The sequence below is a fragment of the Ambystoma mexicanum genome, chromosome 7p (assembly GCF_040938575.1).
Source record: "Ambystoma mexicanum isolate Mex_15411 chromosome 7p, UKY_AmexF1_1, whole genome shotgun sequence".
In the NCBI taxonomy this organism is placed as follows: domain Eukaryota; kingdom Metazoa; phylum Chordata; class Amphibia; order Caudata; family Ambystomatidae; genus Ambystoma; species Ambystoma mexicanum.
This window is the reverse complement of record NC_090939.1, coordinates 492,252,492-492,278,453: the sequence shown is the minus strand read 5'-3', so window position 1 is coordinate 492,278,453 and position 25,962 is coordinate 492,252,492. Positions and strand designations below refer to the sequence as shown.

The 25,962-nt window shown below is 48.2% G+C and overlaps 2 protein-coding genes across 12 annotated transcripts in view; one reads left to right on the top strand and one right to left on the bottom strand.

The window, feature by feature from the left end:
• GPR34 (G protein-coupled receptor 34) overlaps nucleotides 1-12,161 on the top strand; it is a 99,179-nt gene extending 87,018 nt beyond the window's left edge. For both annotated transcript variants that reach the window (XM_069636506.1, XM_069636507.1), the window contains one exon: nucleotides 10,670-12,161. In XM_069636506.1, coding sequence (XP_069492607.1) covers nucleotides 10,670-11,818 — 1,149 coding nt within the window. In that variant the 3' untranslated portion in view covers nucleotides 11,819-12,161. The remainder of the gene's footprint in view (nucleotides 1-10,669) is intronic.
• Nucleotides 1-25,962, bottom strand: part of CASK (calcium/calmodulin dependent serine protein kinase) — a 2,777,982-nt gene that overhangs the window by 1,855,480 nt on the left and 896,540 nt on the right. The gene's annotated exons all lie outside the window — the stretch shown is intronic.

Genomic DNA, 25,962 nt, shown 5'->3' with positions numbered 1-25,962 from the left:
ACCACCACATGAGGTCCGAGTGGAGAGAAGGCGGTATGCTGACGAGCTACGCTTGGGAGCCCTTCTGCTGATTCCATGAAGCTGCAAAGTGCAGCTGTACTCTCCTCACCCTGAGCCTCGTGTGGGGCACGGCCAAGAGGACTGCTGCCATGATGCCCAGTAGGTGCTGGTACCACCAAGCCAAAGTCACTGGTCTAGTAAGGAAGTGCGTAGTGGCCCTCTTGATGGCTGTAATCTTGTCCTCCGAGGGAAATACCTTCTTGGAGCTTGTATCCCAGATGAAGCTCAGGAAGGTGAGGCTCTGCATGGGCTGCAGCTGAGACTTCTTTAGGTTGATTCGTTGATTGTACTCGTAAGCGCGGAGAAGGTGTGGACAACCCCATCTGGGGATCTCGCCCATGTACGTGTAGATATGGTGGCCATGGTTCCTGAGGAGGGCTACCACTGCATTCATGAGTCTCGTAAACACCCTGGGGGCTGAGTTGAGGCCAAAGGGTAGCACCGTGTACTGGAAATGACAACCCATGATTCTGAAGCGTAGGAAGGAGCGATGGGGCTGCCAAATCGGGACGTGTGGGTAAGCGTCCTTCAGATCCAGGGAGCACATCCAATCTCCCTTGTCCAGTGTCTCAGTAATGAGTGCTGGCGTAACCATCTTGAATTTTTGAAGAGGAAGGGAGAGGTTGAGGGTGGAGAGGTCCAAAAACTCTCGGGCCAGCCTGGTACATTCTTTGTATGGCGGAGGCGGAAATCCTGCAATAGAAGCCCAATCCTCTCTGGGAGGCTGGTTCTTCTTCCACTGCCTGGCTCTCGATGAGCGACTATATCTCCGTCAACAGAGTTGCCATCCCAATCTGTGGGAGGGGAGGAAGGAGGAGAGGGAGGTATAGGTAGGCGGTAAACCGTGGATACTACTGAGAGGATCCAAGGGTCTGAAGTTCTGGCACCGAAAATGCATGCGAGAGGCTAGCCTGTCCCCCATCCCCCACCCCTACTCGAGACACGTGGACCAGTCATGCCTTTTTGCTCTCTGGGGCTGCTGCTGAGGAGGGGGACTGGAAGAAGCCCTTGCTCTCCTCCCCTTTTTTGTTGCTTGCGCCGGTGCTGACTCAGCAAGCAGTCAGGTTGTCTCGACCTCTGTTCCTGGAATCCCCAGACACCGCCAAATGCCTGCCCCTTATCGGAGCATTGATGTGACTGGGTGTACGCCTGGGCATGGCTTTCGTAAGAACAGATAAAGACTTTGCGGTTTACGAGCTGTTGTTCTTAACCAATTCCTCGTTGGTGGTAGTGTGGAAGAAGTCACTACCCTCGAGAGGAAGGTCCAATATGCGATCCTGGACGTCGGGGGTTTAACTTTGTAGCCCGAAGACAGGCAGTCCTTCTCATGTTCGTGGCGATGCAAATGGGCCGGCAAGAGGTGTTTATGTGGCCCACTGAGGACTCCATGATGTCTTGCGCTACCAGCTTGGGTTCTCCTAGGCCTGCCTTAAAGCGTGCCTGGCTCTGCGCTGGGAGTTCCGGAAGTAAGTCAGATATTTCCTGCCACAACCTCTGGTTAGCTGCTGCAAGCATGGCATCGGCATTGGCTTGACGCAGGTGCAAGGAGGTGTGGGGAGGTGTGGGGAGTACAGCTTTTTCCCATACGCCTCCAAGATCTGCTCCTCCTTGCCTAGCAGCGCATAGACGAGGTGTCCGGGGACGACTGAGGCTTAGTGTAGAGTGATGCCGCAACGATCACAGACGAGTGCGGCTGGGGGAGTGTTGATAGCAAGAGTGTATCCCCTTCCATCTGTCTATACTTGGCATCGAGGCACCAATTGACAGGCTGGGCCAAGTGTGGTTTGAGCCAACCCTTCTTGACCAGGGACACGACATCCTTCTGCATCGGGACACCCATCTTGGTAAAGGGTCTTAGGGAGAGGACCGCTGCCAAGACCCCCTCCTCGGGCTGCCCTACCTCAGGATGAGGAAGGCCAAGATATTCTGCCAACCCTGAAAGCCTGTCGTGAAAGGCCTTCGCTGAAGACGGCATATCAGGGTCGTCCTCCTCATCTGCGTCTGCCTGGGTGTCCGGTTGGTCCGCCCGCGGGAGGAGGGGTGCTGGGCACCCTGGGCTGCGGTGTGGAGACCGGAACCAGAGGTTGGCTCGGAACAGACTGCACTGGGGGCAGAATTGAAGGAGCCGGCAGCTGAGGCTGCGCTGGGGCCTGTGGTGCCGGAGCCATGGGAGGAATGACTTTATAGGCACTGGTGGAGTGACCGGAGGGAGCAAGTCCCTGACTGCATCCCTTAGGATGGTCCCCATCTGGGGGGTTCACATCAGCACCAAAAACCTTTCGAGGAACCTATCCTCGCAGGCTGAAGAGGAGGCAGGGGATACTGACTGTGTGGTTGGGGGCTGCTGGGGCAGGAGCACACACAGTCTGGGTTGCAGGGGCAACCTGCCCCGCGCTACTGATGGATACACTGTAGGGCACATACCTGGTTGACACCAGTCCCCCCCCCTTGAAACTTGTTCACCCGCCTGCTTTGTTCCTAGGAGTGGCATTGGACGAGCGGCCGTGTTGTCTGGGGTGGCAGCCATTTTGTCGGGCTGCATGCCAGAGTCGTGGTGCATGGCCCTCCGGACACGGCCTCGCCCCAAGACTTTTGGTGTTGGAACTTGAGGCCTATTCCACACCTCAAGTGTAGGCCTGGAAGGCGTATCGCCCTCGGCCTTGTCACTGGTAGTGCCGTGTGCAGGTGCCCCATCGGACATTGAGCCGCTACTAGGGTATAGCCCCTCAGATGTAGACCCTGTAGAAGAACCTTGCGGTCCCTCAGCACTGAAACTGGTAGGGTCTGAAGACCCCCCGGCTGTAAGGCCAGTAGCTGGGTTAGCCTTGGTGCGTGTGCTGGTAACAGAATCCGAGAGGTTCCTGCAGCTTGGGTGTTTCCCCAGGAAGGAGTCGCCCTTATGGGGTGCAATGGAAAATAATGACCCTCCCTTGGGCCTTGATCTCTGCTGGACAAACCTCTTCAAGTCCTCTGGAAGCGACGCTTGGAAGAGTTCTCTCCACCTAGCTAGCCTGTTCTTCAGTGCGCGTGGAGTCAGAGTTGCACGTGGTGCAACCTTCCCAGCCGTGGTCAGTACCAAAACAGCAGGGGGCAAAGCGCGTGGGGGTCGGACGTGGGAAAAAGTCCCTTGCAGGCTGGACACCTGCTGAAACCCGCTGAAGTCCACATGCGCCGGGGAGGAGCGTGAGGCCGGAGGACGAAGTACCTAGATGACAAAAAGACAAAAAGAGGAGGGTAGAATCCGGGTAAGAACCCGTGGAATTACATGGCAAGGCCAAACCCAGGAGCGCTGGTGAAATCGGTCCGTTCCCGTCGACACAGCAAAGGGGACTGAGGAGTGGCGCTGGTGGGCGGAGTCAGGGTAGAGCATGCTCCCAGGGCCGCACCCCTGCGCGCCTCTAAATTTAAAGGTGAACAAGGTTTTTCTGGTGAAAAAGGTTCTGTCTCCCATCCCTAGGAATGGACGCCCATACAGTATGGAGGAAAGGGGACGGGACGTAAGAGTATGACTTATCTGACTAAACTGTTGCTATGCTTTGCTATCCGGAAGAGTGGCACCTACATATGGAGGGGTAAGTGCGGTTTTCGATTGTGGAGGGCAATAGCCCTTCTCTGGCCAAGGGCTGTGTTAATTAGGTCCTGGATTAGCACAATATAATGTCAAGTTACCTTGACATTTGCACTGATCTGCTCGGGAACTGAAAAGAGCAGAGCCTTGATTTATATGTGGAAAACACAGGTACTGCAAAGACGTGTTTTTGTCCATTCTCTGATTAAACAGTGACGTTTTAAAAAGACCCTGGAAAACTGAAATCTGAAATAATGTTGCTCTACGTGCTTAGGAAGAGAATCACTGAGGAAGGAGTACTGTACAGGCAGATGACACAATCTTCTTTATCGGACCCCAAATGTGCCAAGCAGCACCCGAACATGTTTTGTAATTCGCCGCAAATCACACATACACACAGGTGTGGTTAACCCCATAGTGAAAGAAGATAATCCGCCAATTCCAGTGACAGAGATGTTGGAGGCAGCATCGCTACAACCGTTGGTATGTCAACCTAACCACCTATGTCACAGCAAGAAAAATCCAGTGAAGCACTTGACACAATTGCGCAAGCAGATCTGCTTCTATTCCCTCGAATGGTTGTCATAATTATAACCCAACCCATCCAATCCAATCCGAAGTGCATGGAAGTGCGGCTGTTGGGCTGCACCGTGCTGCTGGTTTTGAATTTGGACCTGTGATTGTGGAAGTGGACCACAAGGAGGAGGCGTCGGCAAGAAGAAGCTTGCATCTCCCTGTTAGCGCGTAACGCGCATTTCTGTGGACTTCGCTATATTTTGGACTGCTGGGTATTTATGTTCTCACTCCCTTCACTGACGTATTTGTTTTGACTCGACCGCGGGTTTACCGCGGGTTGTGTCTAGAGAGTGAATAACTCTCTCTGGTTCTCTCTTTCCCCCAGACACGCCCATTGGGCCAGCCCACCGCCGGCCCCCTCGCCCTCAGCCACTTCCACTTCCTTAAAGGCACTGGTGCACGCGCATCTCGTGCGTGCATCCGAAGTGCATGGAAGTGCGGCTGTTTGGCTGGCGGAGGGAGGAGGGGGGTAGGCACCATTGTGGGCTTTGTTGATTTTGTTCGGGTGGCGGGGGTGTTGTGTTGGTTAAGGAGTGTGTGGTTTTAAGGTGATTTGGTATTTTTGAAGTTACAATCAGCTATAAGCACCCCCCAGTGTGTGATATGGGGAAAGCTAAACTTCCACCCCGCAAAGATGCAAGGGCAGATTTTTTTGTGGCAGTAAGTACTAGAAGGGCAAGTTTGGCGAGGGCAGCTGCTCTACCACTGCCTGAGGCCAATGAGGAGGAGGCAGACCTACTTCAATGTGCACAACAAGGTTCCCAGTTAGAGAATCAGACTGAGGACCAAATTGATCCTTCGCAAGAGGCAGAATTTTTAAAAATTGCCCAAGATAGGTCCCTTCTGGAGAAAATTCCCAAGGACTTGGTTGATTCCTCTCAATCACTTTTTGGGGAGGATGACTTAGGGAACCCTGATCAACCTATAGGGACAGTAATTAACGGAAACAAAGAGCTTGTCAATATTCCTAAGTGTAATGGTAACGTAATAACCAATAGAAATAAAGAGAAAGAAAAGAGTCTTAAAACTAATCACAATAACGGCTATGATAATCTGAACTATGACAAACTGCTGGACTTTTCTGGTGGTACTACTTTTGATAAGGAGAAGACAAACGAGATTGGATCGAATTCCTCGCCTTCGGAATTCACGGTTATGATGACCATCTTTAACCGCTTAATCTTGTCGGAACTTCGAAAGCAAACGGAGGGTGTGGCAAATCTAATTACTGAAATTAAAATATTACCAGACAAATTATCAGACATATTGTTAAAATCTCTTAGGAAAGAGTGGGAAGGGAAGGTCGATGGACCCTGCTAAAGAGCCCCCCAGGGAGAGATAATTATGGTCGACGCCACACAGGAACCACCTCAAGATGTGGTCGAGATGATGGGAATTAGCTTACTGGAGGAAATTGTTCTATCTGGTCCGGAGGTGATAACGGGGACTGAGGGGCATGTGGTTTCGGCGACTGATTTTAAACTGTCTAAAAGACAGACAAAAAAATGGCGAAACAAAAAAAAATGCTAATAAAAATGGTATAATGGCTAAAACATCTAGAAAATGTATGAGAAACATTAGCCACGGTGAGGAAATGAAGGAAGCTCCAACGAGAGGTAATGTACAACAGCAGAATAAAAAGAGACCAATGGATGAGGGAAATACCTCTGACAAGATGAAGGATCAAGCCACCCAAAGCTCATATGTACAAGGTGAGCCACAACTTTGCGATGTACTGAAAAATAAAAATACAAGTGATGAGGTTTACGAAATCCTCAATGTGGTTCCCCCTCAGGAAAATTCAACGAAGAAGGGAGGGCCTGTTAATGAGAAAGACATCAATCATTGTATTAGCAAGGAGGGACCCATGTCTAAAAATATCATGAAGATGAATGACACACCTACTGAGAAGGCCCTGGTAAGGAATATAATCCCCATTGCAGTGAAAGAGGGACTGGGGAGTAGGGACTGGAAGATTCCTATGAGCAACGTTCTTAAAATTCAGTCAAGCATGATCTTGGACGATCTCAACCAAGAAGTGGGAGTGGAGACCGGGATGAAGCATCCTGGAGACTTGACCGGGGAAGTTATGGGGGGGGTTCAGATGGGTAACACCGCCCTCCTGGAGAACCAGACACTTGAAGGCAAATTAAAGGAGAATGCAAATGATGAATCCTCTATCAAAATATATTAAGAGTCTTAAGAGATAAATAATTGCAGGAGGTACCTATCATGGGGAGGGACTTGAGTCAGAATAACATGGGGGAAGATGACTTACGAAGAATATTGTGAAGGAGGGAGGGGTGTGGTTCATGGAAGGGAAAATGTGAGGAAGGAGAAGGAACAGCTCCATCAGGTTCATGTACTGGACCTGAAGGATCCGGTGAGACAGGTCCTCCCGGCACTAGTACGGACTACATTGTTTCAGGGCCAGTACAATACCTCCTTAAATAGACCATATATTTTGTCTCTTTTGGGGCAGATTCCTAACCTAAGCTTAATTGAAACTTCGGACATATACCTGGTTGACTATATACACAGACAGAAGCTGGACTACGTCCGTATTGTGATACCGTCTCCACTGGTTAGAAATCTTCTGATGAAGGAATCAGAGGAATTGTATCGTAGGGGCTTTGATATTTTTGAATATGTACAGACCCTGCCTCATCCAAGTGGAACCTCTAGAAATCCAGGTAGAGAACAGAGAGATAATCCTTTGAATATGTACGAAGGAGAAAGGAAGGAGGAGAGGGTAAAGGGCGAGTTACAGGATTGGAGATGGCTCGCCTTGTCCTTGAGAGAGTCCATTGATAATCTCAAAAAACTAGGGAAGCCTCTCTAGTAAAGAATAATGGTATTTTGAAATTGTTAACTTGAAATTCGAGAGGGTTGACAAATCTCCTAAATAATGCGAATCTAATGGGTGATCTGGCACAATATGACTTATTGTTTATCCAGGAAACATGGTCAAATGTTGCTCTATGTTGGGAGGGATTTACGGTTTGTTCTCTTTGTGCTCATGGTAGTGGTAGGAGTCGCCCTAAAGGAGGCCTATTTATTGCAGTAAAGAACCACTTGTATCCTAAAATCATGGGAGAATGGGCCTTTGTACATCATTTTCTGGCAGTGGCTTTTTTACTGTTATATAATAACAAGGCTACACCTTTTTTGTTGGTTAACATCTACAGGAACCCGGCTGACTTGTCGGACAAACAACTAGGCCTGGAATTATGTAATTTAGGCTTGCTTTTGCAGAATTGGTTGGTAATAAATACAGGAGGACAGGTGGTGATTGCAGGTGATCTCAATGCTACTATACAAGGGGATTCGTTCACTGGTGAAGTGATGATTAGCAAATTGGGTGAACTAAATCCTAGGGGTGACAACCTAATATGTAGGGGGACGATGTGGTCCAATTTTGCAGAGACCTGGGGTTTGGAAATCCTGATTAATACTCAACCTACTTGGATAGCAAGAGGATGTAATTCTATTCTTGATTATATCATTTGCTCCGGGGATCTGTTTAATTGCTCGGGCAAAATTCAGTGCATTGAGACCACTGCGAGCGATCACTGCATTGCGTCTGTGGATTTTTGTATCACTATGCAACCTGTGGCGAATACTGCGTTTAAGTATAATATTAATGTTAACCAAGCTGGGAATCGAATTTCATGGGCTGGATCCAAAACTAGACAATTTACTGCATCTATCATAGCTGATAGTGAGAATTTCTCAGAACAGCAGAGGGAAATGACCTATGCAGCCAGGAATTTCACTGAATATATACGGAGTTCCTTAGAAAAATTGGATAAAACTGATAAGAGGGTTACTCAATCAAGAAAGGACATGCCCATAATTTTGACCTAGCAATTAGAGACAAAAAGCGGAGCATGCAGAAAGATATAAGAATAATTAAGAATTCGGGATTGTCTTTTATCAACATGATTGACAGTATCAAAAAAATTAAACATATAAAAATTGGTCTATACAGCACAGAATAATCAAAAGCCAGAGTGACTGGGAAAAACTGTTGGCGTCACTTAGGGGTACTAACTCAAGAAATTTATGGCATCTAATTAATAACTGGGATAAACCACAGAAAGATTTTTTAGCGAATCCCATTAATGAAGTAATGTGGAAGGGTCACTTTGCAAAATTCTATTGCCCCAAAGAGGCTGTGACAGATGTGCTAGGGAAACAAGATATACTCTGGTGTTTGAACTTCACCACTTGGGACATAAAAAACCTTATAACAAAATCTAAAAATTCTGCGGCACCGGCCCCCAACAATTTGTCCAATAAAATACTCAAATTTGACCCTGAATTATGGGCGAGAATACTAGGTACGCTATTTACAAACATATTGGTGACCAAAACGTTCCCTATGTCTTGGAGGGTATCGATTATCATACCCATATTTAAAAAGGGTTCTCAGTTATGTCCAAAGAGCTACAGGCCAATTGCCTTGGCAGACCCGGAATCCAAACTCTTCTCGTCACTTGTGCTACGAGATATCCAGAAATGGATTGACGAGAAGCAGGTTTTGGATATGAGACACTTTGGTTTTAGAAGAAATATGGGGACGGAATGTGGGGGTCTCATTCTGCATTGCCTGAGAGCGGAAGCTATGAAAAAAGCAGGGACCTCTGTCTTTATTTCGTCGATGGATTTAAGCTCTGCATTCGACATGGTGGATAGGAATATATTGTGGATTAAATTAAAAAATTTAAACATGCCAGCAATTTTGTTGGATATTGTAAGAGCAATATATTCTCAGACAGATGTGAGAGTCAGACTAGACTCAGCGGGCACCCTTTCGGACCTATTCACTATTCATAATGGTTTGCGTCAATGCTGTAGATTGGCTCCCACAATTTTCAACCTATATGTTAGTGGTGCATTCACTGCTCTATTGAATAGAGGGTTAGTTTCACCTAGAATTTCGACTTTGAGGATGGACTGGCTAGCATACGCTGATGATTTTCTCTTAATTGACATCACTAAAGTGGGTCTTCAGCGTATGCTTAGAGCCTTCGAGGGTTTCATTGACTCAATTGCATTAAAGATCAATCCTGACAAAACAGTCATTGTACGACTTGGGAGAAAGAACCAGACCTTAAATAGGTTCACATGGTTATCGGGTAACATTAGCCTGAAAGCTAAGGGGGAATTTAAATATTTGGGCTTCTCGATAGCTGGTACACTTTCTAGACCTCTGATGCGCACTCAATTGAAACTTAAAGCTGATATCGCTATTTCTCAAATGCGGGCCCTCGACGCAAAATTCGGGAAGTTCTCAATGATCCCCATTAGAGAATTTTATACCAAAAAAGTGATCCCTAGATTGACATATGGGGCTGAATTTTACCCCTCAACATGGGAGAGTGTATGGGCTTCAATTGAAAGTAGTATTTGGAAATCGGTACTGTATCATCTGCCAAATTCATTGCAAGCCTTAGTGACCTGGAGAAGGATGTCTCGCTATGGAGGAAATGCTATTCTTCTGATATAAATACCTTGCATTATTATGCAGGCCTAGATACCACCAACCCTTTTATGGCGGAATTGAATGTAGAGATTACAAACAGTCTGATGAAAATGGGGATATCTGCCACTTCTCTGAGAAACAACCCTGCTAGGGTGAAAGAAAGTGTTTTGGGATTTGATTGGATCCATACGAAAAATGCGATACTGAATACAAAAATTTACCAACAAGTTTGTGCACTAAATAAATGGTTACCAATGATGGAATGCTACTTAAATAAGTATCCTAATATAACAATCAGAAATGACTTTATGCGTTTCAGGTTCAATGTTTTGCCTACAAACCAAATACTAGCAATCAGATCCTATGGTAAACTACTATGGCCATGGTGTAGGTTTTGTAAGGTAGAAGGGGAGGTTGAGGACCTGAAACATATTCTTCTGGTCTGTCCGGCTTTGAAGGATAAAAGGATGTTATATTTTGCCCAATATGTTAATAATACTGCGGATGTGGACAGAGAGCTAATTTGGTATAAAATGCTACATAACTGCAAAGGCAACCTGAATATCAGGGTTGCAACATGTCTAAGAAATGTTTGTGCTCTGTTTTAAATATATAGAGAACCTTTTAGAGTGGTAACACATTTTTGATGTGGTCTTCTTACTATGTAAGAGTTTGAGAAGGATTTGGATGTTGCTTTTGGTAAAATTATGTGCTTTCATACTAATGACTACATAAGATTCAAGAATTTCGATGACTTGTACTAAAGAATACTGGATTTTACTTCGCTTGCCGTATGTTCTATTTTTGTTTGGAACTGTAATGTAATGTTATTCTTGCTTCTGTTGGAAATTTTGTAATGTATTTTAACTTTTGTAAAGGTTTTTCTAAACCAAAACAAATAAAATAAATAAATAATGTTGCCAATGGATTAACTACACCCACTAACAATGAATCAATTCTATTTTGTGTTTTTTTAGACAGCCAATGAGATGGATGCAACTTCAGCGAACTTCAGGTTCTATTTCAACCACTCGATAGTCTCCACTACAAGAGATAAAAGTGATGTCACCGAGCAGCCTTTTTCAAACCCCTCTAGTTCTTTAAATTGCACGATTAATGAACAGTCACTGAATGGAGTCTTAGCAGCATCATATACAATTACTTTCATAATTGGGTTGACTGGCAATTCACTTGCACTGTACGTGTTTTTGTGTATTCATAAAAAAAGAAATTCCATTCAAGTTTACCTACTCAATGTAGCCATTGCCGATCTACTATTAATAATATGTCTCCCTTTCCGGATAATGTATCACGTGACTCAGAGCTGGACGCTTGGCGTAACTTTCTGCAAGGTTGTTGGTAATCTATTCTACATGAATATGTACATCAGCATCATACTTCTGGGGCTGATCAGCATGGACCGTTACGCAAAAGTTACTCGAGCTCTGCAGAGGCATAAAATGTCAAGATCAAAGTGCAGCATTTACATCTGTAGCGCGCTATGGACCATCTCAGCTGCTGCAGTCATACCAATGGTGGCACACAACCTTGCGAAGGAACAGAAGCAATCCATGTGCTTCCACTATAGGCTGAGAGAGACCTGGAAAGCCATTTTCAACTACTTCTTGGTCATCCTCTTTTGGATTGTTTTTGTTCTCCTTATCGTTTCATACGTGAAAATTGCCAAGAGCCTTTTTCACATCTCCAGGGAAAGAGCACACTTGCCCAACTCAGTGAAGTACAACAGAACAGCACGGAAATCATTTGTCGTGCTTTTTATTTTCACCTTATGTTTTGCCCCTTACCACGCATTCCGATTTTTCTACATAGCTTCTCAACTGTCGGATACATCCTGCTACTGGAGGAATGTTATACACAACACCAATGAGATCATGCTTGTGTTCTCGGCTTTCAATAGCTGCTTAGATCCAGTCATGTATTTCACGCTATCCAGCAGCGTGCGGAAAACTGTATGCCAGCTCTTATGCAGAGTGCACAGCGAATCAAGCAGGAGTGAAAGTGTCACCTCGGAATGCCCACAGGGCCACAGCCAGGCATCTGCCCATCCAGTGCTGGTGTCCAGTACTTCTGCTCACACAATTCACCTTATAAGGAAAGGGTTGTGATATTGTACTGATGTGTGAGCGAACGCAAGCCATTGTCACTTTGGGAGTGTACCACAGAGCAGAGCAACGGCCATTTTCCATTTAAACTTTATTCACCCGGCACTCTTCCCCGCCCCCCGCCGCCACGATGGAAGTCTGTGACCAACAAGCAAGGTGTTTAAGTTTTCTGAACTGAATCTGATGGGCTTCAGAATTACCATATCAAACATATCTCCTCATTTTCTCAAAAGAAAACCCCCACAAAAAAAAACAAAATCTAAAAAAACTGTTTTTGGACACATCAATGTATATAAAACACTAACCATGTAATTGTATCCCGAATAAAATAGCAGTGTGTGGTAAATGTTTTGCATCAATGTTATTACATCTACAAAAGTAGGCAAGTTCACAGTGCCATTGTTAGAAAGAAGCGTTACAGCCATGAGTGGGAGGGCTGCAATTAAGCTATATGGACTCTGCCCCAGTGCTGTACTGGGAGTTATGCTCCCTCGAGAGTTAAAGGCCTGAACACAATGAGGGCGTTTAACGATTTTTATGTGCCCATAATTCCAGGTACGTGCGGGGTCTATTAAGCATTATGCTCCGTTTCAGGATAAAAAAAAAAATGGGGGTTGGGGCAGGGTGGGTATACAGGCCTGGAGATAAGGAATCGGTCCGAGGTGTTCACTGAGAATTGGCTGGCAAGGGAGCACGTAGGGAAAAGTGGCAAGGAAGAAGCCGATCTCCAAATGAACATGTCGGGCCTCATCTGTTTGGTGTGGCCTGTCAAAGACTTTGAGTCACAGTGTGGTGGCGAGTCAAGGCCAGGCTGACACTTCCAGATGAGTCCCACCAAAGAATAGGTGTGGCGTTGTGGGTAAGAAGGGGCAGCAGGGATGTCGGGTGAGTGACTTAACTCCTGGGCCAGGACTGGTACTCGAATTTAGAGGGTAGCAAGGCTCTCAGTGCAGTGGCTCCCGTGATGAGACGGTGGACTGCGCATTGACAGCACTGCCGGCAGCGAAGGCAGATTTGCGAGCTATACCTTCTCATGTAGACTGCAGGTTGAGCAATGGAGGAATCGGTTACCGTTCCACGGGATAGGAGTTTAACATCAGAGTGAACTAGTTAGCTACCTGTATAGCCATAGAGCACATTGCATACTACTCTACGAGCAGCCAGCAGAACTAGGATTCACAGAGCACTCCAAGCTGTGACAGAATATTATAATGTGGGTTTCCCAAACGTCTCTTCTTTCGTTACATCCTATACATAGGTACTCTGTTCCTCACACGACTGTTTAATTGGTGAACTAAAAAGGAAATGGGTCAAGCTGTGTTACAGATGTACGGTCTCATGCATATTGGTTTCGGGGAAAGCACACACATCAATGCAGCCATGTAAATATGAAACTATATCCAGTCACCGTAGTCGCGGGTGACATTAAACAGTTTCCTAATTCCCCACCAAGGGCGGACCTCACTTGTGTGACACATACACACCCCGCCTTTCTATAAATACATTTTGGGGATGGAGAAGGGATTGCGAGTCCAGTGTAAACTAGCGAACTCTCTGCAAAAAAACATAACCATATCTGGTCATCGCCTTGCAATTCTCCTGTAGCCATGGCAGGTCACAATGAAGAGCTGTTTGACAACACTAGGCTGGGCACAGAGCCAGCGTCGGATGAGACCCTTCAACGAGGGCTAGAAAAAATGCCTGCTCTCCCGTGGCTGCAAAACAGAAAGAAGCGGCAGATGTGGACCTGTCCTGACCGTCCAATCTTGTTTGCGGTTGAGAATCTGCCCTTCTGCTTTTACAATGGTTTATATAAAGTATTACAGTGTATGTGCACAAGAAAGGAAGCTATCACAATATTTCAAAAATACATCAGAACTGAAAAATGCTAATCGAACAAGATGCTTATGATGTCTCAACAGCTTTGAAAAATGCCTCACAAGGTCAAATTATTAAAAAAAAAAAAAAAAAAAAAAAAAAGGTCTCCTGCCAATGCAGAAGACGGAGCATGCCAATACTAATACTCAGGCTTCCATTGTCATAGGATTTCTCGCATCTTTCGCTTGGCAATAAGAGGGCATTGTTTGGTTTAGTTTCTCTAAATGAGTGCCTTCTCATCTTATTTATTTGGTTTTTTATAACGTGTCTAATGCCATACCCGAGTTAGGTTTCTAAGGACGGATTGGGATGCGAGCCTCTGTTGGGTGTCTGGGTTTGCTGTTGGTACTCTTGCTCAGAAGAGAATTGTCTAGCATTTCGGTGCTGGACTGCCCTTGGGCAGGACAAAGACAGATATGTTGTAGATATTTCGCTCCTGAGAAAGGGATAGTGAACCAAAAATCTGGTTGAGACTCCCCTGCAACTGAGGCCAGTAGAGAGACTCCCAGAACCCCCCTCTTTTGTATATTAAAAAGTAACTTTGGGTCTCACCCTAAGTTACTAGGGTAATCCAGACGTGGACACCTTGCTCAATGTTCTTAGAGAGGCACAGCTCCACCTAATTGATGAGGCCCAGCCAGGCCGAAACACGTGTCTGGGGTTGCTGTTGGTAATCTTGTTCAGAAGAGAATTGCCTAGCATTTCGGTTCTGGATTGCCCTTGGGCAACAGATCAAAAGACAGATCTGTTGTGGATATTTCTCTCCTGAGAAAGGGATAGTGAGCAAAAATCTGGTTGCGACTCCCCCGCGACTGAGGCCAGTAGAGACTCCCAGAACCCCCCTGTTTTATATAGGCCATTTGGACCAGGAGCACAGGAATTGGACCCTGCTTTCATAATGGTTTCCAAAAGGTCTCTACTGAGACATCTAGGTCCCATTCTATGCTGCGTTGTTCATTATGTTTTAAAGGGAGTGTCCTGCACAACTTGGAAAAGTGTCTCACCCAACTTTCTTCTGGGATCGGGTTATGCACTGCTTGGTCATGTATCCCATTCTTTTAAAGTTTTTAGTATTCTTAGTAATGCTTCAAGCATTACTTCACCGTCTCTCAGTAGTAGGGGGCACTTATTATTTTTAAGCCAGTTTTAAAATCAGTTTGGCTTTTTTCCATCTCTGTGTTTTAGTTAGTTCTTCAATCTTGGACTTTATTTCCCTAATTGGACTTCTCATCTCCATTTTCTTTATTTGGATCTCTTCAACATACCCACGTGGGCTATGCATAAAAAATACAAACAATGGATGCATGCCACTCTGAAAACTAGCTATCCAAAATGTCTAACTGGATGCATTTATCCCACTTACTCCATTTAGTTTTTTAGTAAACAGTACGATTTTGAAACCAATAAGCACCTATCTGCAGTAGCTCTAAACGCTTGGCCCATAGACCGCTCCCCATTTATTGGGAATGCGCAAGGAACTCCAGCAGATTGGAGAGGCCTGTGCATTCATCTTTTAAAAAACAAAAATATCAACTCAGTGAGTGAATGCATGCTGCTCTCCTCCTGTGCTGTACCTGGCCTCACTTAAAAGAATTTGCAAGTGGTAGTTACATAAAATAACACATTCGGAGTCAAACATGGAATGCTCTTGGACGTTGGAAATGGGAATCTTTGGACAAAGATAATTTATTTCACCTTTGCAAATATCTCACATTTCACTAGGCTGAAAGGCAATGCACAGGGAGGATTCACCTGCAAATCCAACATGGTACAGAGGCCAGCAACAGTCAATTGTTGATTTTGTATACGAGTCAGCCAACATTGCCTGTTTGGTTACCCCCCTACAAATGATTACTTCCCATTATAGTGACCACAACATTGTGCAAACTCTCTGGGCTATTTCGGGTGTTTACAGAATTACACAAAGATATGCCCAGGGGCTGATTATCAACTCTGAAAGAAATCTGTTATTTTGGGAAGAAGCTGCAGTGATGAGATTGAATAGCTAGCTGCCTTGCTCAGACATACAGGAATAAAGGAGACTCTGACCAGCAAGCTCATGATTCATATGTTCCGCTCCTGAAGCAATTTGCTGTGGTGAGGATGGAGGTATTAGGGGGAGGCTTAACCCAGTATACAGACACAGGCATATCTTTGATGTGGAAATACAAAAGAGAAAGAGGCTGATTAGATTAGATCCTAAAGCAGCTAAAGGCTCAGAGAATGCTTGTGTTAATTCTAAGAAATTAAAAAGGAAATACAAAAACTGACTTCGTGGACATAATCTGCAGCTGCTGCAGAATGATGCAGAAGAAATGCTAAGCGCTCTAACATTATGCAGACCTGCAGAAGTGTGGATACCGATTAATAACTGTTCCGAAGGCCTGCTGGAGAATCCTGTGACCGAAGAGAAATGGGTAGAACATTTTAGATACCTTTTCTTGTCACCAATTGAGCTCGGGTACTATAGGTAATGAGGAGCTTGACTCTTGGTCTCTGGATCTGGATCGAGATGAATTAGAAAGTGGATTAATACAAGTAGTAATTCAAGAGTCCCAGGCCCTGATGGGCTCTCAAATGTGATGTTAAAAGAGCACGCTGAAGCTTGGGTCGAGGTCCTCTTTACTATTTTTTCACAGTTCTTAAAGCCACAGCATCTTCCTGTGTCATGGAAGGAAGCAAATCCAATTTTTTAAAAGGGTGATAGGTCTAACCCTATGAATTATAGACCGGTCACCCTTTTAGACTCTCTTGGCAAAATATTTGCCTCAATTGTTTTGAGGCAGTTGGGCTACTGGGCATGGGATTGCACAGTTTTGCACGGCATCACTCCATTACTGCAAATTCGAAAATATCAAATGATTTTTAACTCCTTTTCCGAAAATATAGATGGGGGTTGGGTTGGGATACACATTACAATGGGGGAATGTGGGGCGGGTGTGCAGCAGAACTACCACACATTTATTTTTGCATAAAATACGTCATTTGTCTACCTGCACACTGGAATGAGCCAGATGCGCAGAAAAAGAGAACATGTCGTCCAGTGAGCATGACAGAGGATCTATCTCTTTTGCCTTGGCCCAGTGACGGAACCTGGTCCATTCACTTCTGTACTGACCCCTTGTGGTGTTGCTTCTTGACCCCTGAATGATAGCCAAGTTTTCCTGTAACAGGTGCAGATGTTTGAGGGTGACCTGTTCAGGAATGACGCTGCCAGGGGCTAACTTCTGCAGAGCGGGGTGAACCACTGTCTCTCTCTGCTGGGATAGTAGGGTGGGTTGGACCCACCGGAAGGGGGACCGGAGGTTGATCCGTCAGTCGAAGTTCTGAGAATCAAGATCTGGCTGGCCACCACAGCGCTATCAAGATGAGCCGAAGCCTCTGTGACTTCATTACCTTGCATATGACCCTGTGAATCAACAGAGTGTGGGGGAGCATATGCACTCTTGCCATCCCACTGAATCGGCAACATGTCTCCCAGAGAGCCCCCACCTGATTAAAATCTCACGCAAGACATCCTCGTTCCACTGCCACTCGCAGTTCTCGACCTTCCGTTTCCAAGTTGGATTCCCCTGGGAGGTGGACAGTTGATAAGTAAATGCTGTTCGCCTGTGCCCCCTTCTATATGTCGATCGACAGCCTGCAGAGGGGAGGAGACCTGGTACCTCCCTGCTTGTTGATGTAATACATGCATGTGGAACTGTCTGAATGAAAACCGACTTGGTGCTGACAATGGGGAGGAACGTTTAGAGAGCAAGTCAGGTGACCATCATCTCGAGCCAATTGATGTGTTTCAATTGTTCCTGCAGTGACCAGACTCCATTGACCCTGTGGTGGTCCAGGGTAGTGTAGTGCCCCATACCTCTAGGAATGAGTCTGTGGTAATGGTTGTCTGCAGGGGCGGATGCCTGAACGGCCTGCCCACTAACAGGTTGGCGTCCACCCTGAGAGGTCCTGGTGAAGGTGTTGTTGTATGCTGACTGGAGCTTCTTGAGTGCCCGTCTTCTGATTCCAGGAGGCTGAGCAATGTAGCTGCAGCCTCCTCATTATGAGCCTTATGTGTGGCAAGCCGCCATTATTCCAAGCAGGTGCCGATACCACCATGCCGAGGTAAATGCCCCGTGGCCTTCTTGATTGCTGTGAACTTGTCCTCCAATGGGAAAATCTTCTCCACCTACGCATCCCAAATTAGCCCCAGGAATGTTAAGGACTGCGTGGAAAGTAACTGCAACTTCTTGAGGTTGATGGAGAACCCCAACTTGTATAGCATGTGCATAAGTGTGGCAGCTGTGCGCTGGACTCTCTCGGGTGACTCCGCTTGGACGAGTCAGTCGTCGAGGTATGGATAAATATGGTGGCCCTCTGGCTGGAGCAGGGCTGCTACGGCATTCATTAACCTGGTAAAGACCCTTGGAGACGAATTCAGGCCAAAAGGGAGGCCCTTGTATTGGAAATGAAAGCCCATGATCCTGAACCGGAGGAAGGAACAATGGTGCTCCCAAAGCAGGACGTTCAGGCACGCATCATTCAGATCCAGGGAGCACATCCAGAGTCCCCCACACATTGTCTCTGGGATGAGTGGAGGAGTAACCATCTTAAACCTTTGAAGGGGTAGGGAAAGGTTCAAGGATGAAAGGTCTAGTACAACTCTCAGGCCAGTCTGTGTTTTTTTCTGTATGGCAAAGATACGGGAATAGAAGCCCATGCCTCAACTGTGAGGCTGGAACCTCCTCCACCGCCTGACTCACCATGAGCGAGCAGATCTCTGCCAGAAGAGTTGCCCTCCTAATCTGTGGGAGTGAGGGGGAGGAAAGAGGAAATTGAGGTATCGGAAGGCGGAAGCCTGAGGAAACCACAGAGGGAATTAATGGGTCCGCAAACCTTGCCTGCCCAGAATGAAAGTGAAGGCCAAGCATGCCCCCGACCAGAGCACTGTGGGTCTGAATGGCACCGTCAGCATTTCTTTCGTTCTGAGGCTGGTGCCTGGGTGGGGGACTGGAAGAACCCCTTATTTGATGATTTGTGCTGTTTGCGTCAGTGGTGACTGAATGACCTATCCGGCAGCCTCGACTGGCGCTCCTGAAAGCCCCTGAAACAATCAAAGGTACAAACTCTGTCAGAGCGTCGGTGACTCTGGCTATAAGCCTTAGGTGCAGACTTGGTTAGAATTGACAGAGACTTAGCTTTCTGGGAGCTTTTTTCTTTTTCATAAGCTCCTCATGTGTTGTTGAATGGAACAAGCCCCCCATCCCCTCAAATGGCAGATTGAGAATGCATTCCTGCACGTCAGGGTTAAACTTGTTTGCCCTCAGCCAAGCTGTGCTCCTCATGTCGGTGGCGACACAAATGGCTCTGCCTGCGTTGTCGATGTGTGCCACAGTTGACTCCATGATATCCTGGGGCACTATCTTCGCCTCTGCCAGACCTGCCTTGAATCTTGCGTGACTTTGTGCCAGAAGCTCAGGAGTAAGTCTGCCATCTCCCGCCAAAGTTTTTGGTTCACCGATGCAAGCATGGCATCCACATGGACTTGCCACAGGTGGAGCATGGCATTGGAATAGATCTTCTCCCCGTAGGCCTCCAGGAGCCTTTCTTCCTTTCCTAGGAGGGACGATGTAGGGGCAGATGTGGATGCTTTTGGTTTAGAATACAAAGAAGCAGCCGCTACAGCTGAGGAATGAGGCTGCGGGTATGGGTGCAGTGACAGAACGAGACTATCCCCCCTCTGCCTTTCTATACTTGACATCTACCCCCTCCTTGTTAGTAAGCTGCATGGAATGTGGCTTCAGCCAGCATTTTTTGGCTAGCGCTTCGACATCCTTCTGCAGAGAGATGCCAGTTCTTGTGTTTGAGCGGATAGTTAGTACCTCTGCCAATACCACCGCCTTGTTCAACCTGGGGCCAAGGGATCCCCAGATATTTAGCAACACCAACCAGCCTCTCATGGAAGACCCTAGCTGAGATGGAAGTGTCCTGGTCCTCATCGTCGTCCATGTCCCCCGCTGTGTCCTGCAGGTCAAGGGGTGCTGCAGGCAGCTTTGGAGTGCTGACTGGCAGTACTGGTGGCTATTGCAGGGGTCTGTGCCTACGGTAACCTGGGCCAGCGCAGGTACCGGGTCCTGGACGATGTCAGGAGGTTGAGGCAGTACAGGAGGGAGCATGTCCTGAATTAACCTCCCCCCCCCCCCAACCCCCACCCACCCACCCCGAGTAAAGCGCCGGTTTGAGGGGATCTCATGAGGGTGAGGTACTTCTCAAGGAACCTGTTCTCGCAAACTGGTGAGGAGCCTGTCGGAGTGGGAGCGGGTCCTTGGACCTGTTGCTGTGCTCTCTCCACCCCTTGCTTGGCGTAGCTAGGGTCTGAGAATCGGCCTTGTGCAGATGAAGTTGGATATGAGGTGGACCAGGTAACTGGTGTTGACCAATTCCACCTTGACGTGTGCTCCGATGCCTGCGCAATGGAATGGGAAGGCCCAAGAAGCACCATTTTGTTTGGCCAGGCGGCCATTTCGTCTTGTACTGCGCCACATGCCTAATGAATGTTGTACTGGGACCAGTCTCCGCCTGTGCGCTTGTTTTTGAAGGCTCGGACCTCCCCTGCACCTCGGGTAGGTACCTGGGAGGTGGAGTGCCATCAGCCATGCGGCCGGTAGTGCTGGTTACGTGTTTAGGCGTCCCCTGGTGTCAGAGCAGAGCCCCTCTGGGAGATCCACGGTACTAGAGCCTTACGGCCCCCTCAGCGGTGGCACCGGTAGCTCGGCAAACCTCGGTCCCCTTGTTGGTCTTCGGACCTGGAAGGCCCCTCCCGCTTGGGTGTTTCCCATGGAAGGGGTCGATCTAGCGGGGTGCAGAGGAGAACAGGGCACCTACTTTTGGCCTGGTCTTCCTCCTGGCGTACTCCTTTAGGTTTTCCGGTGGTGATCTTGCAAACAGCTCCCTCCACCTAGCCAAATGGTTATTCAACGAACGCGGGGTGAGCGCGTCAAGCAGTCGTGTTCTGGACCAAGGCACTTGAGGCAGAGCGTGTGTGGATCAGACCCTCACAGGTTGGACACCTGCTGAATCCCACCGCCATAGACCAGGGAAGAGCGTGGCACCAGAGGACAAAGTACCTTAAACTCTAAAGAATTGACTCAAATAAAAAAGGCAAAAAATATCCCAGGGATGAGCGCCTAGAATTACAAGGCTGGAGGCCTAATGCAGGAGCGCTGGTGAAATCAGTCCGCTCCCATCAACACGGAAACGAGGACTGAGGAGTGGCGCCAGTGGGCGTAGTCAGGGTAGTGCATGCTCCCAAGGCCGCGCCCCCACGCAGATCTAAATTTCAAGGGGAGGACACGTTTTTATGGTGAAAAAGGTTCAATTTCCCGTCCCTAGCGAGGGACGCCCATACAGTATGCAAGAAAAGGGAAGGGTTGTAGAAGTATGCCATTTATGGTTTTTATTGATTTTGAACTGGCATTCGATAGTGTTAATCGCCAGCTACTATGGTATAAACTGGGTAGTTGGAAATGCCCCCCCCCCCATTTAGTTGTAATAATCAAGGCACTATACTCCGATACCTCATTTAAAGTGAGGCTTAACATGCAGTCGGACTTACCTGCTAAGATATCAACCTGACGAGGATTAAAGAAGGGGTGAATTTTGCAGCTGCTTTATTTAATTTGTTCATCAATGATTTGAGCCTTAAAGTTAACTAAGGCTCGGTGTGTCCCCCAGAGTTTTAATGACCATCTTCTGCAATGACTCTTATATGCCGATGATTTAGTCTTTGTTTTTAATGCATTACAGTCATATGCAGAGGAAACCAGTTGAAAATAAACATGACATGATTTTGGAACAGTTTAAATTTCAATGAAAGATTTATAATGATTGGGTGACGTGTGGAAACTTATAAATACATGTCGTTTAACATGAAAACGGGCCCAGGTAATTCGCACAATGTGATAGCACGAAGAATGAAGGCAGGAAGCTCTTGTTGTGCAAGATTTGGCGGTACATAACACGTTTGGTCGTTTCTCTCTGCAGCCTGTGCTTCATATTTATAGATGAACAGTGGTGCCAACATTGTTGTATGGGTCTGAGGTTGCCCTCTGTGTGCCAAGACCTTTATGGAATGTGCTTGAAGTCATATTTTGGAAAAAGGTTTTGGCTCTCCCGAGAAGTATTGCAATTCGGCCTGTGAGTTTTGCGGTCACTGCATGATAATGTTCGATGGAAAACTTTGTCGCTGTTCAGGAAGTGTTTAATGGGTGACAAGTCACTATTTGGGGTCATAAAAGATTTGATGATGCTGAACCTGGATTATGTTGAGGCAGGTTGGGTTAAAGATCGCCGTGAGCTTGCCAACATAGCTGATGTAACACTGGATGATAATTTATTTCAGCAGCCAGACAAAAGCAAAGATTCAGGAAATGGACTGGATTGAAACAGCAGGAATGCGTTGGATACAAATCATTTATTATTTTAAAGGCGGAGAGCAAGTTAAATTTCCATATCCTATTTACAGAAATATTTTTTAAGATTCAGACTTACCAGTGGCGTGGCCGGCGGGCGACGGATGCTGCAGTGAGGCTCCATGGCTCCCATGCCGGCCGCAATATACCCTGAAAAATATCCTAATTTGGGGCACCTCTACAGCAGAAGCACAGTGCACCAGGTGTCGGAACGCCCCGGGCACCAGAGACCAATGACAGTGGGCGACGAGCGGGCCCGAGTACCCCGCCAGCCAGAGTGACAGCGGAGAGATATGCAGTAACAGCAGACCGCAAGATGGCCGCTGGTGCACAGTGATAGGGGCAGCGTGACCAGGATCTGGAGGCAAGTGCCCCGCAGCAGCTTGGCAAGCCAGGAATTGCTGGTGGCGCTTGCCGCACTTAAACACAGACCGAGGAGGCACCTGAGCGTGGAAAACAGCTCTCCTCCAGAAGAGGTGGAAAGGCTGTGCTGCTGCTCGGCCAGTGCGGGAAATAAAGGGCTGCCTGGATCCTGCAGTCATCCTGATCGCTACCAGGTGTTGGGAGACAGTAGTGGCACCCGGGCTCCTCGGATATGCGCACAGCAAGGTGACTGAATGAAAGGAATGCCAGCCACCCTGCAGATGGACTAGGCACTTTGAACACTGAGGAGAAATAAGCAAACTTAACTTTATATGCAGCCAGGTGGAGGCGCTGAACACGGTGGTAGAGGCGTGCATATCAGCAGCCAAGAGACACTGCTAGGGGGCCTACACACCATCTAGCAAGGAGACGCATGGTGTGGATGAAGGGAACACAGCTCCGACCCGCAGGGAGCGCTGGCCCAGAAGGCACCCAGACTCCAAGGGAATTGAGAGGTATCGGGAGTGGCAGTAGTGGGAGGCACCAACGCAGGGAAAAGGTGGATCAGGCGGAACTGTGGGTTGTGGGGGGCTGCTGGTACAATTATCTTTCCAGCGAAGCTTCGAGTAATCAATGATGGCAGATCCTTCTTCACTTCTCCACGGGAGGCACAGGAATGGCTGGAACAAAGGAAACCGAAGGGGGCACCACAGGGAAATGTGGATCACCATCCTGGGGGGTGGGGGAAGGGGATGGTGTGGGGCGGAAGCAGTTTGTTGGGAGACCAGGAGGAGACTGCAGAGGTACTCAAGACTTGGATAAGGTAGCCACCACAGATTTAGATGGGACTCACACTGGTTACCGGAGGAAGATGCAAACTAAATGGAAGCAGTCGGGCAGGCAGAGAGTCTAGCCCACCCCAAACACAGAGACCATATCAGCGACAGGTGTGGGATGGGGTGCTATCTTGGCTGTAGCTGGTAGAAAGTTGTGGGGGGGGGGCTATTTGGGAGGCAGAGAGTGGGGGGTTTGCAGTTAGTTGACAGGAACGGGGGAATTTAAGGGATGGAGGGGGTTGCATGGTGTTGGGGAAAGTTAATGCCGGAACAGGGTGGGTGAATAGACCAAGTAGTCAGCGTTCTGGGGGAGAGCCCCGGGGAAATATGGGGGGGTGGGGGGGAGGGGTTCGACCAGACTCAACTTGCCACACTGGTGCAGTCCACCTTAAAGTAGGCAAATGGAATGTGTAGGGTATGGGTGGCAGCGGGAAGCAGCTACGGGAGGGGCAGTATTTGAAGAGACACGCCATGACACTAGTACTGCTACAGGAATCCCATCTGCAGGGAGTGGATTATAAAAAATTGGAATCTAAATGGGGAGAAGTGCATTTCAGCTCCTCTTACTCCATGTTTGCCAGATCTGGTTGGCACCTATGATGCCCCTACAGGTAAAACAGACGCTAGGGTACGCAGAAGGGAGAACAATAGCACTGGTGGGACATATGGATAACCAGGACGTATGTGTGGTCAACTCGAAAGCCCCAAACGAGGATGACCAGGACTACTTTCTCGCAGTACTGAATGGACAGGAGGTTGTCGATCCGGCCTCTTCATCCGTTGGGGGGGGGGGGGGAGAGGTTAACTACAGCATGGATCCAGACTTGGATTGGATGGGTACGATGGGTCCTTTGAAGCAACAAGCACGGGTGGCACTTTGTCAGGTCATGGAAAGGCTGGATCTGGTTGAGTTATGGCGGGAAACACACTGGGAGGGTACGAGAGGGGAGGGGGGAATACTTGTATCGTTCAGGGATAAACCACCCGCATTCCAGGCTAGATTACCTGATGTTAAGGAGAGATCACTTTCCACTGGTTCACGAAACCTGCATATTTTGACAGGACTTTTTCAGATCACTCCCCACTGGTAGCCACCAGGGAGCACTCGCACAGATGGCCTACCTCAGGGAAGTGGAGGATGAGGGCAGGTATGTTGGATGATGGGGTGAACGTGAAGTCACTACGGGATGCCATCACCTCTTCCTTCGAAATAAATGAGGGGTTGATCGATAACGTGGTGATGCCATGGGAGGCGTTCAAGGTGACTAGGAGGCATTTGCATGTCCCAGGCGGTGGGGAATTAGGACTATGCTGGACAACTCACTAAAAGGTTTAGATAGGGATATCATGTGACTGGAGGGGGACTTGGCAAGGGGACAAGCAACGACAGGAAGTCCCCTTCCTCCAGCTGTCCCAGCACATGCTGGAGGGTGACCATCTGGAACTTCTGGGATTTTATGTATTTGTTGAGGTGGCGAAGATCTAGAATGGGCCACCAACCGCCGGTCTTCTATCGGACGAGGAAGTACCGCGAGTATACTCCGGAGCCCCAGAGCCTCTTTGGGACCAGTTCTATTGCGCCCTTTTTTAGCATTGGTCGCACCTCCAGCAGAAGCTGCGGAATGTGGTTTTCCTTCCTGGCCACAGGTGGGGAACGGGGGCACTTCTGTTGGAACTCCAGAGTGTGTCCGTGGACCAGGGCATCCAGCACCCAACGGTCGGTGGGGATGGACTTCCACATGCCGACGAAGTTCCCCAGCCGGCCTCCCACTGGGGTGCTCGGGTCAGGGCCCGAAGTCATGGCCGGTTCAGTCCTGCTTCGCCGAGGCCTTACTACCTTGGGCCCCTTGGCGACGACGACGGTGTCCTCTGGCCTTGTTGCGGCCTCTGTAGGCTTCCTGGGATGATGAACGGGCCGCCTGACGGTATGAGGAAGAGCTGCAGCCGAATCCTTTGGAGGCACCTTGTGACTTGCCTCCGGAGGGCCGAAAGGATGGCCGTTGTTGATGGAGCATGCCCAAGGCACGGGCCGTCTCGGTGTCTGCCTTGATGGCTTGCAGTGACTCGTCCACTGCCTTGCCAAACAGGTTGTTCCTGTCACAGTGCATGTCCAGTACCCTTGCCTGTAAGTCCTGCCGGAAGTCTGTGGGCCTGAGCCAGCCACACCGGCGAAGGCAAACGCTGTTGCCAATCTGGCCAAAGCCGGTGTCGGCGATGTACGTGGCCACCGTGTTGGCGTGGTCTGAAGCCCCCTCACCTTCTTGCAAGATTTCAAGGGCTTCCGCCCTCTTGTCGTCTGGGAGGAAGTCCAGGAGGGGGGCGATTTAAAACCACAGCTCCCTATTGTAGCGGGCCATGATAGCGAGAGCATTAGCCGCCTTAATGGTCGTCACTGCCGACTAGATGACCCGATGTCCCATGGTGTCCAGCTTCTTCCCCTCGCCGTCTGGCGAGGAAGTGTAAGTCGATGCCGTCGCCCCAGCAGATTTCTTCTTGGCCGCCGGGGAGACCGAGTCCGGGACGGCTGTGCTCTCGAGGCATTTAGGAGCAGAGTCTGGAACCCAGTACTACTTCTCATTTCGGTCTCCCTTTGCCGGGGCCGAGGATGGGTTCT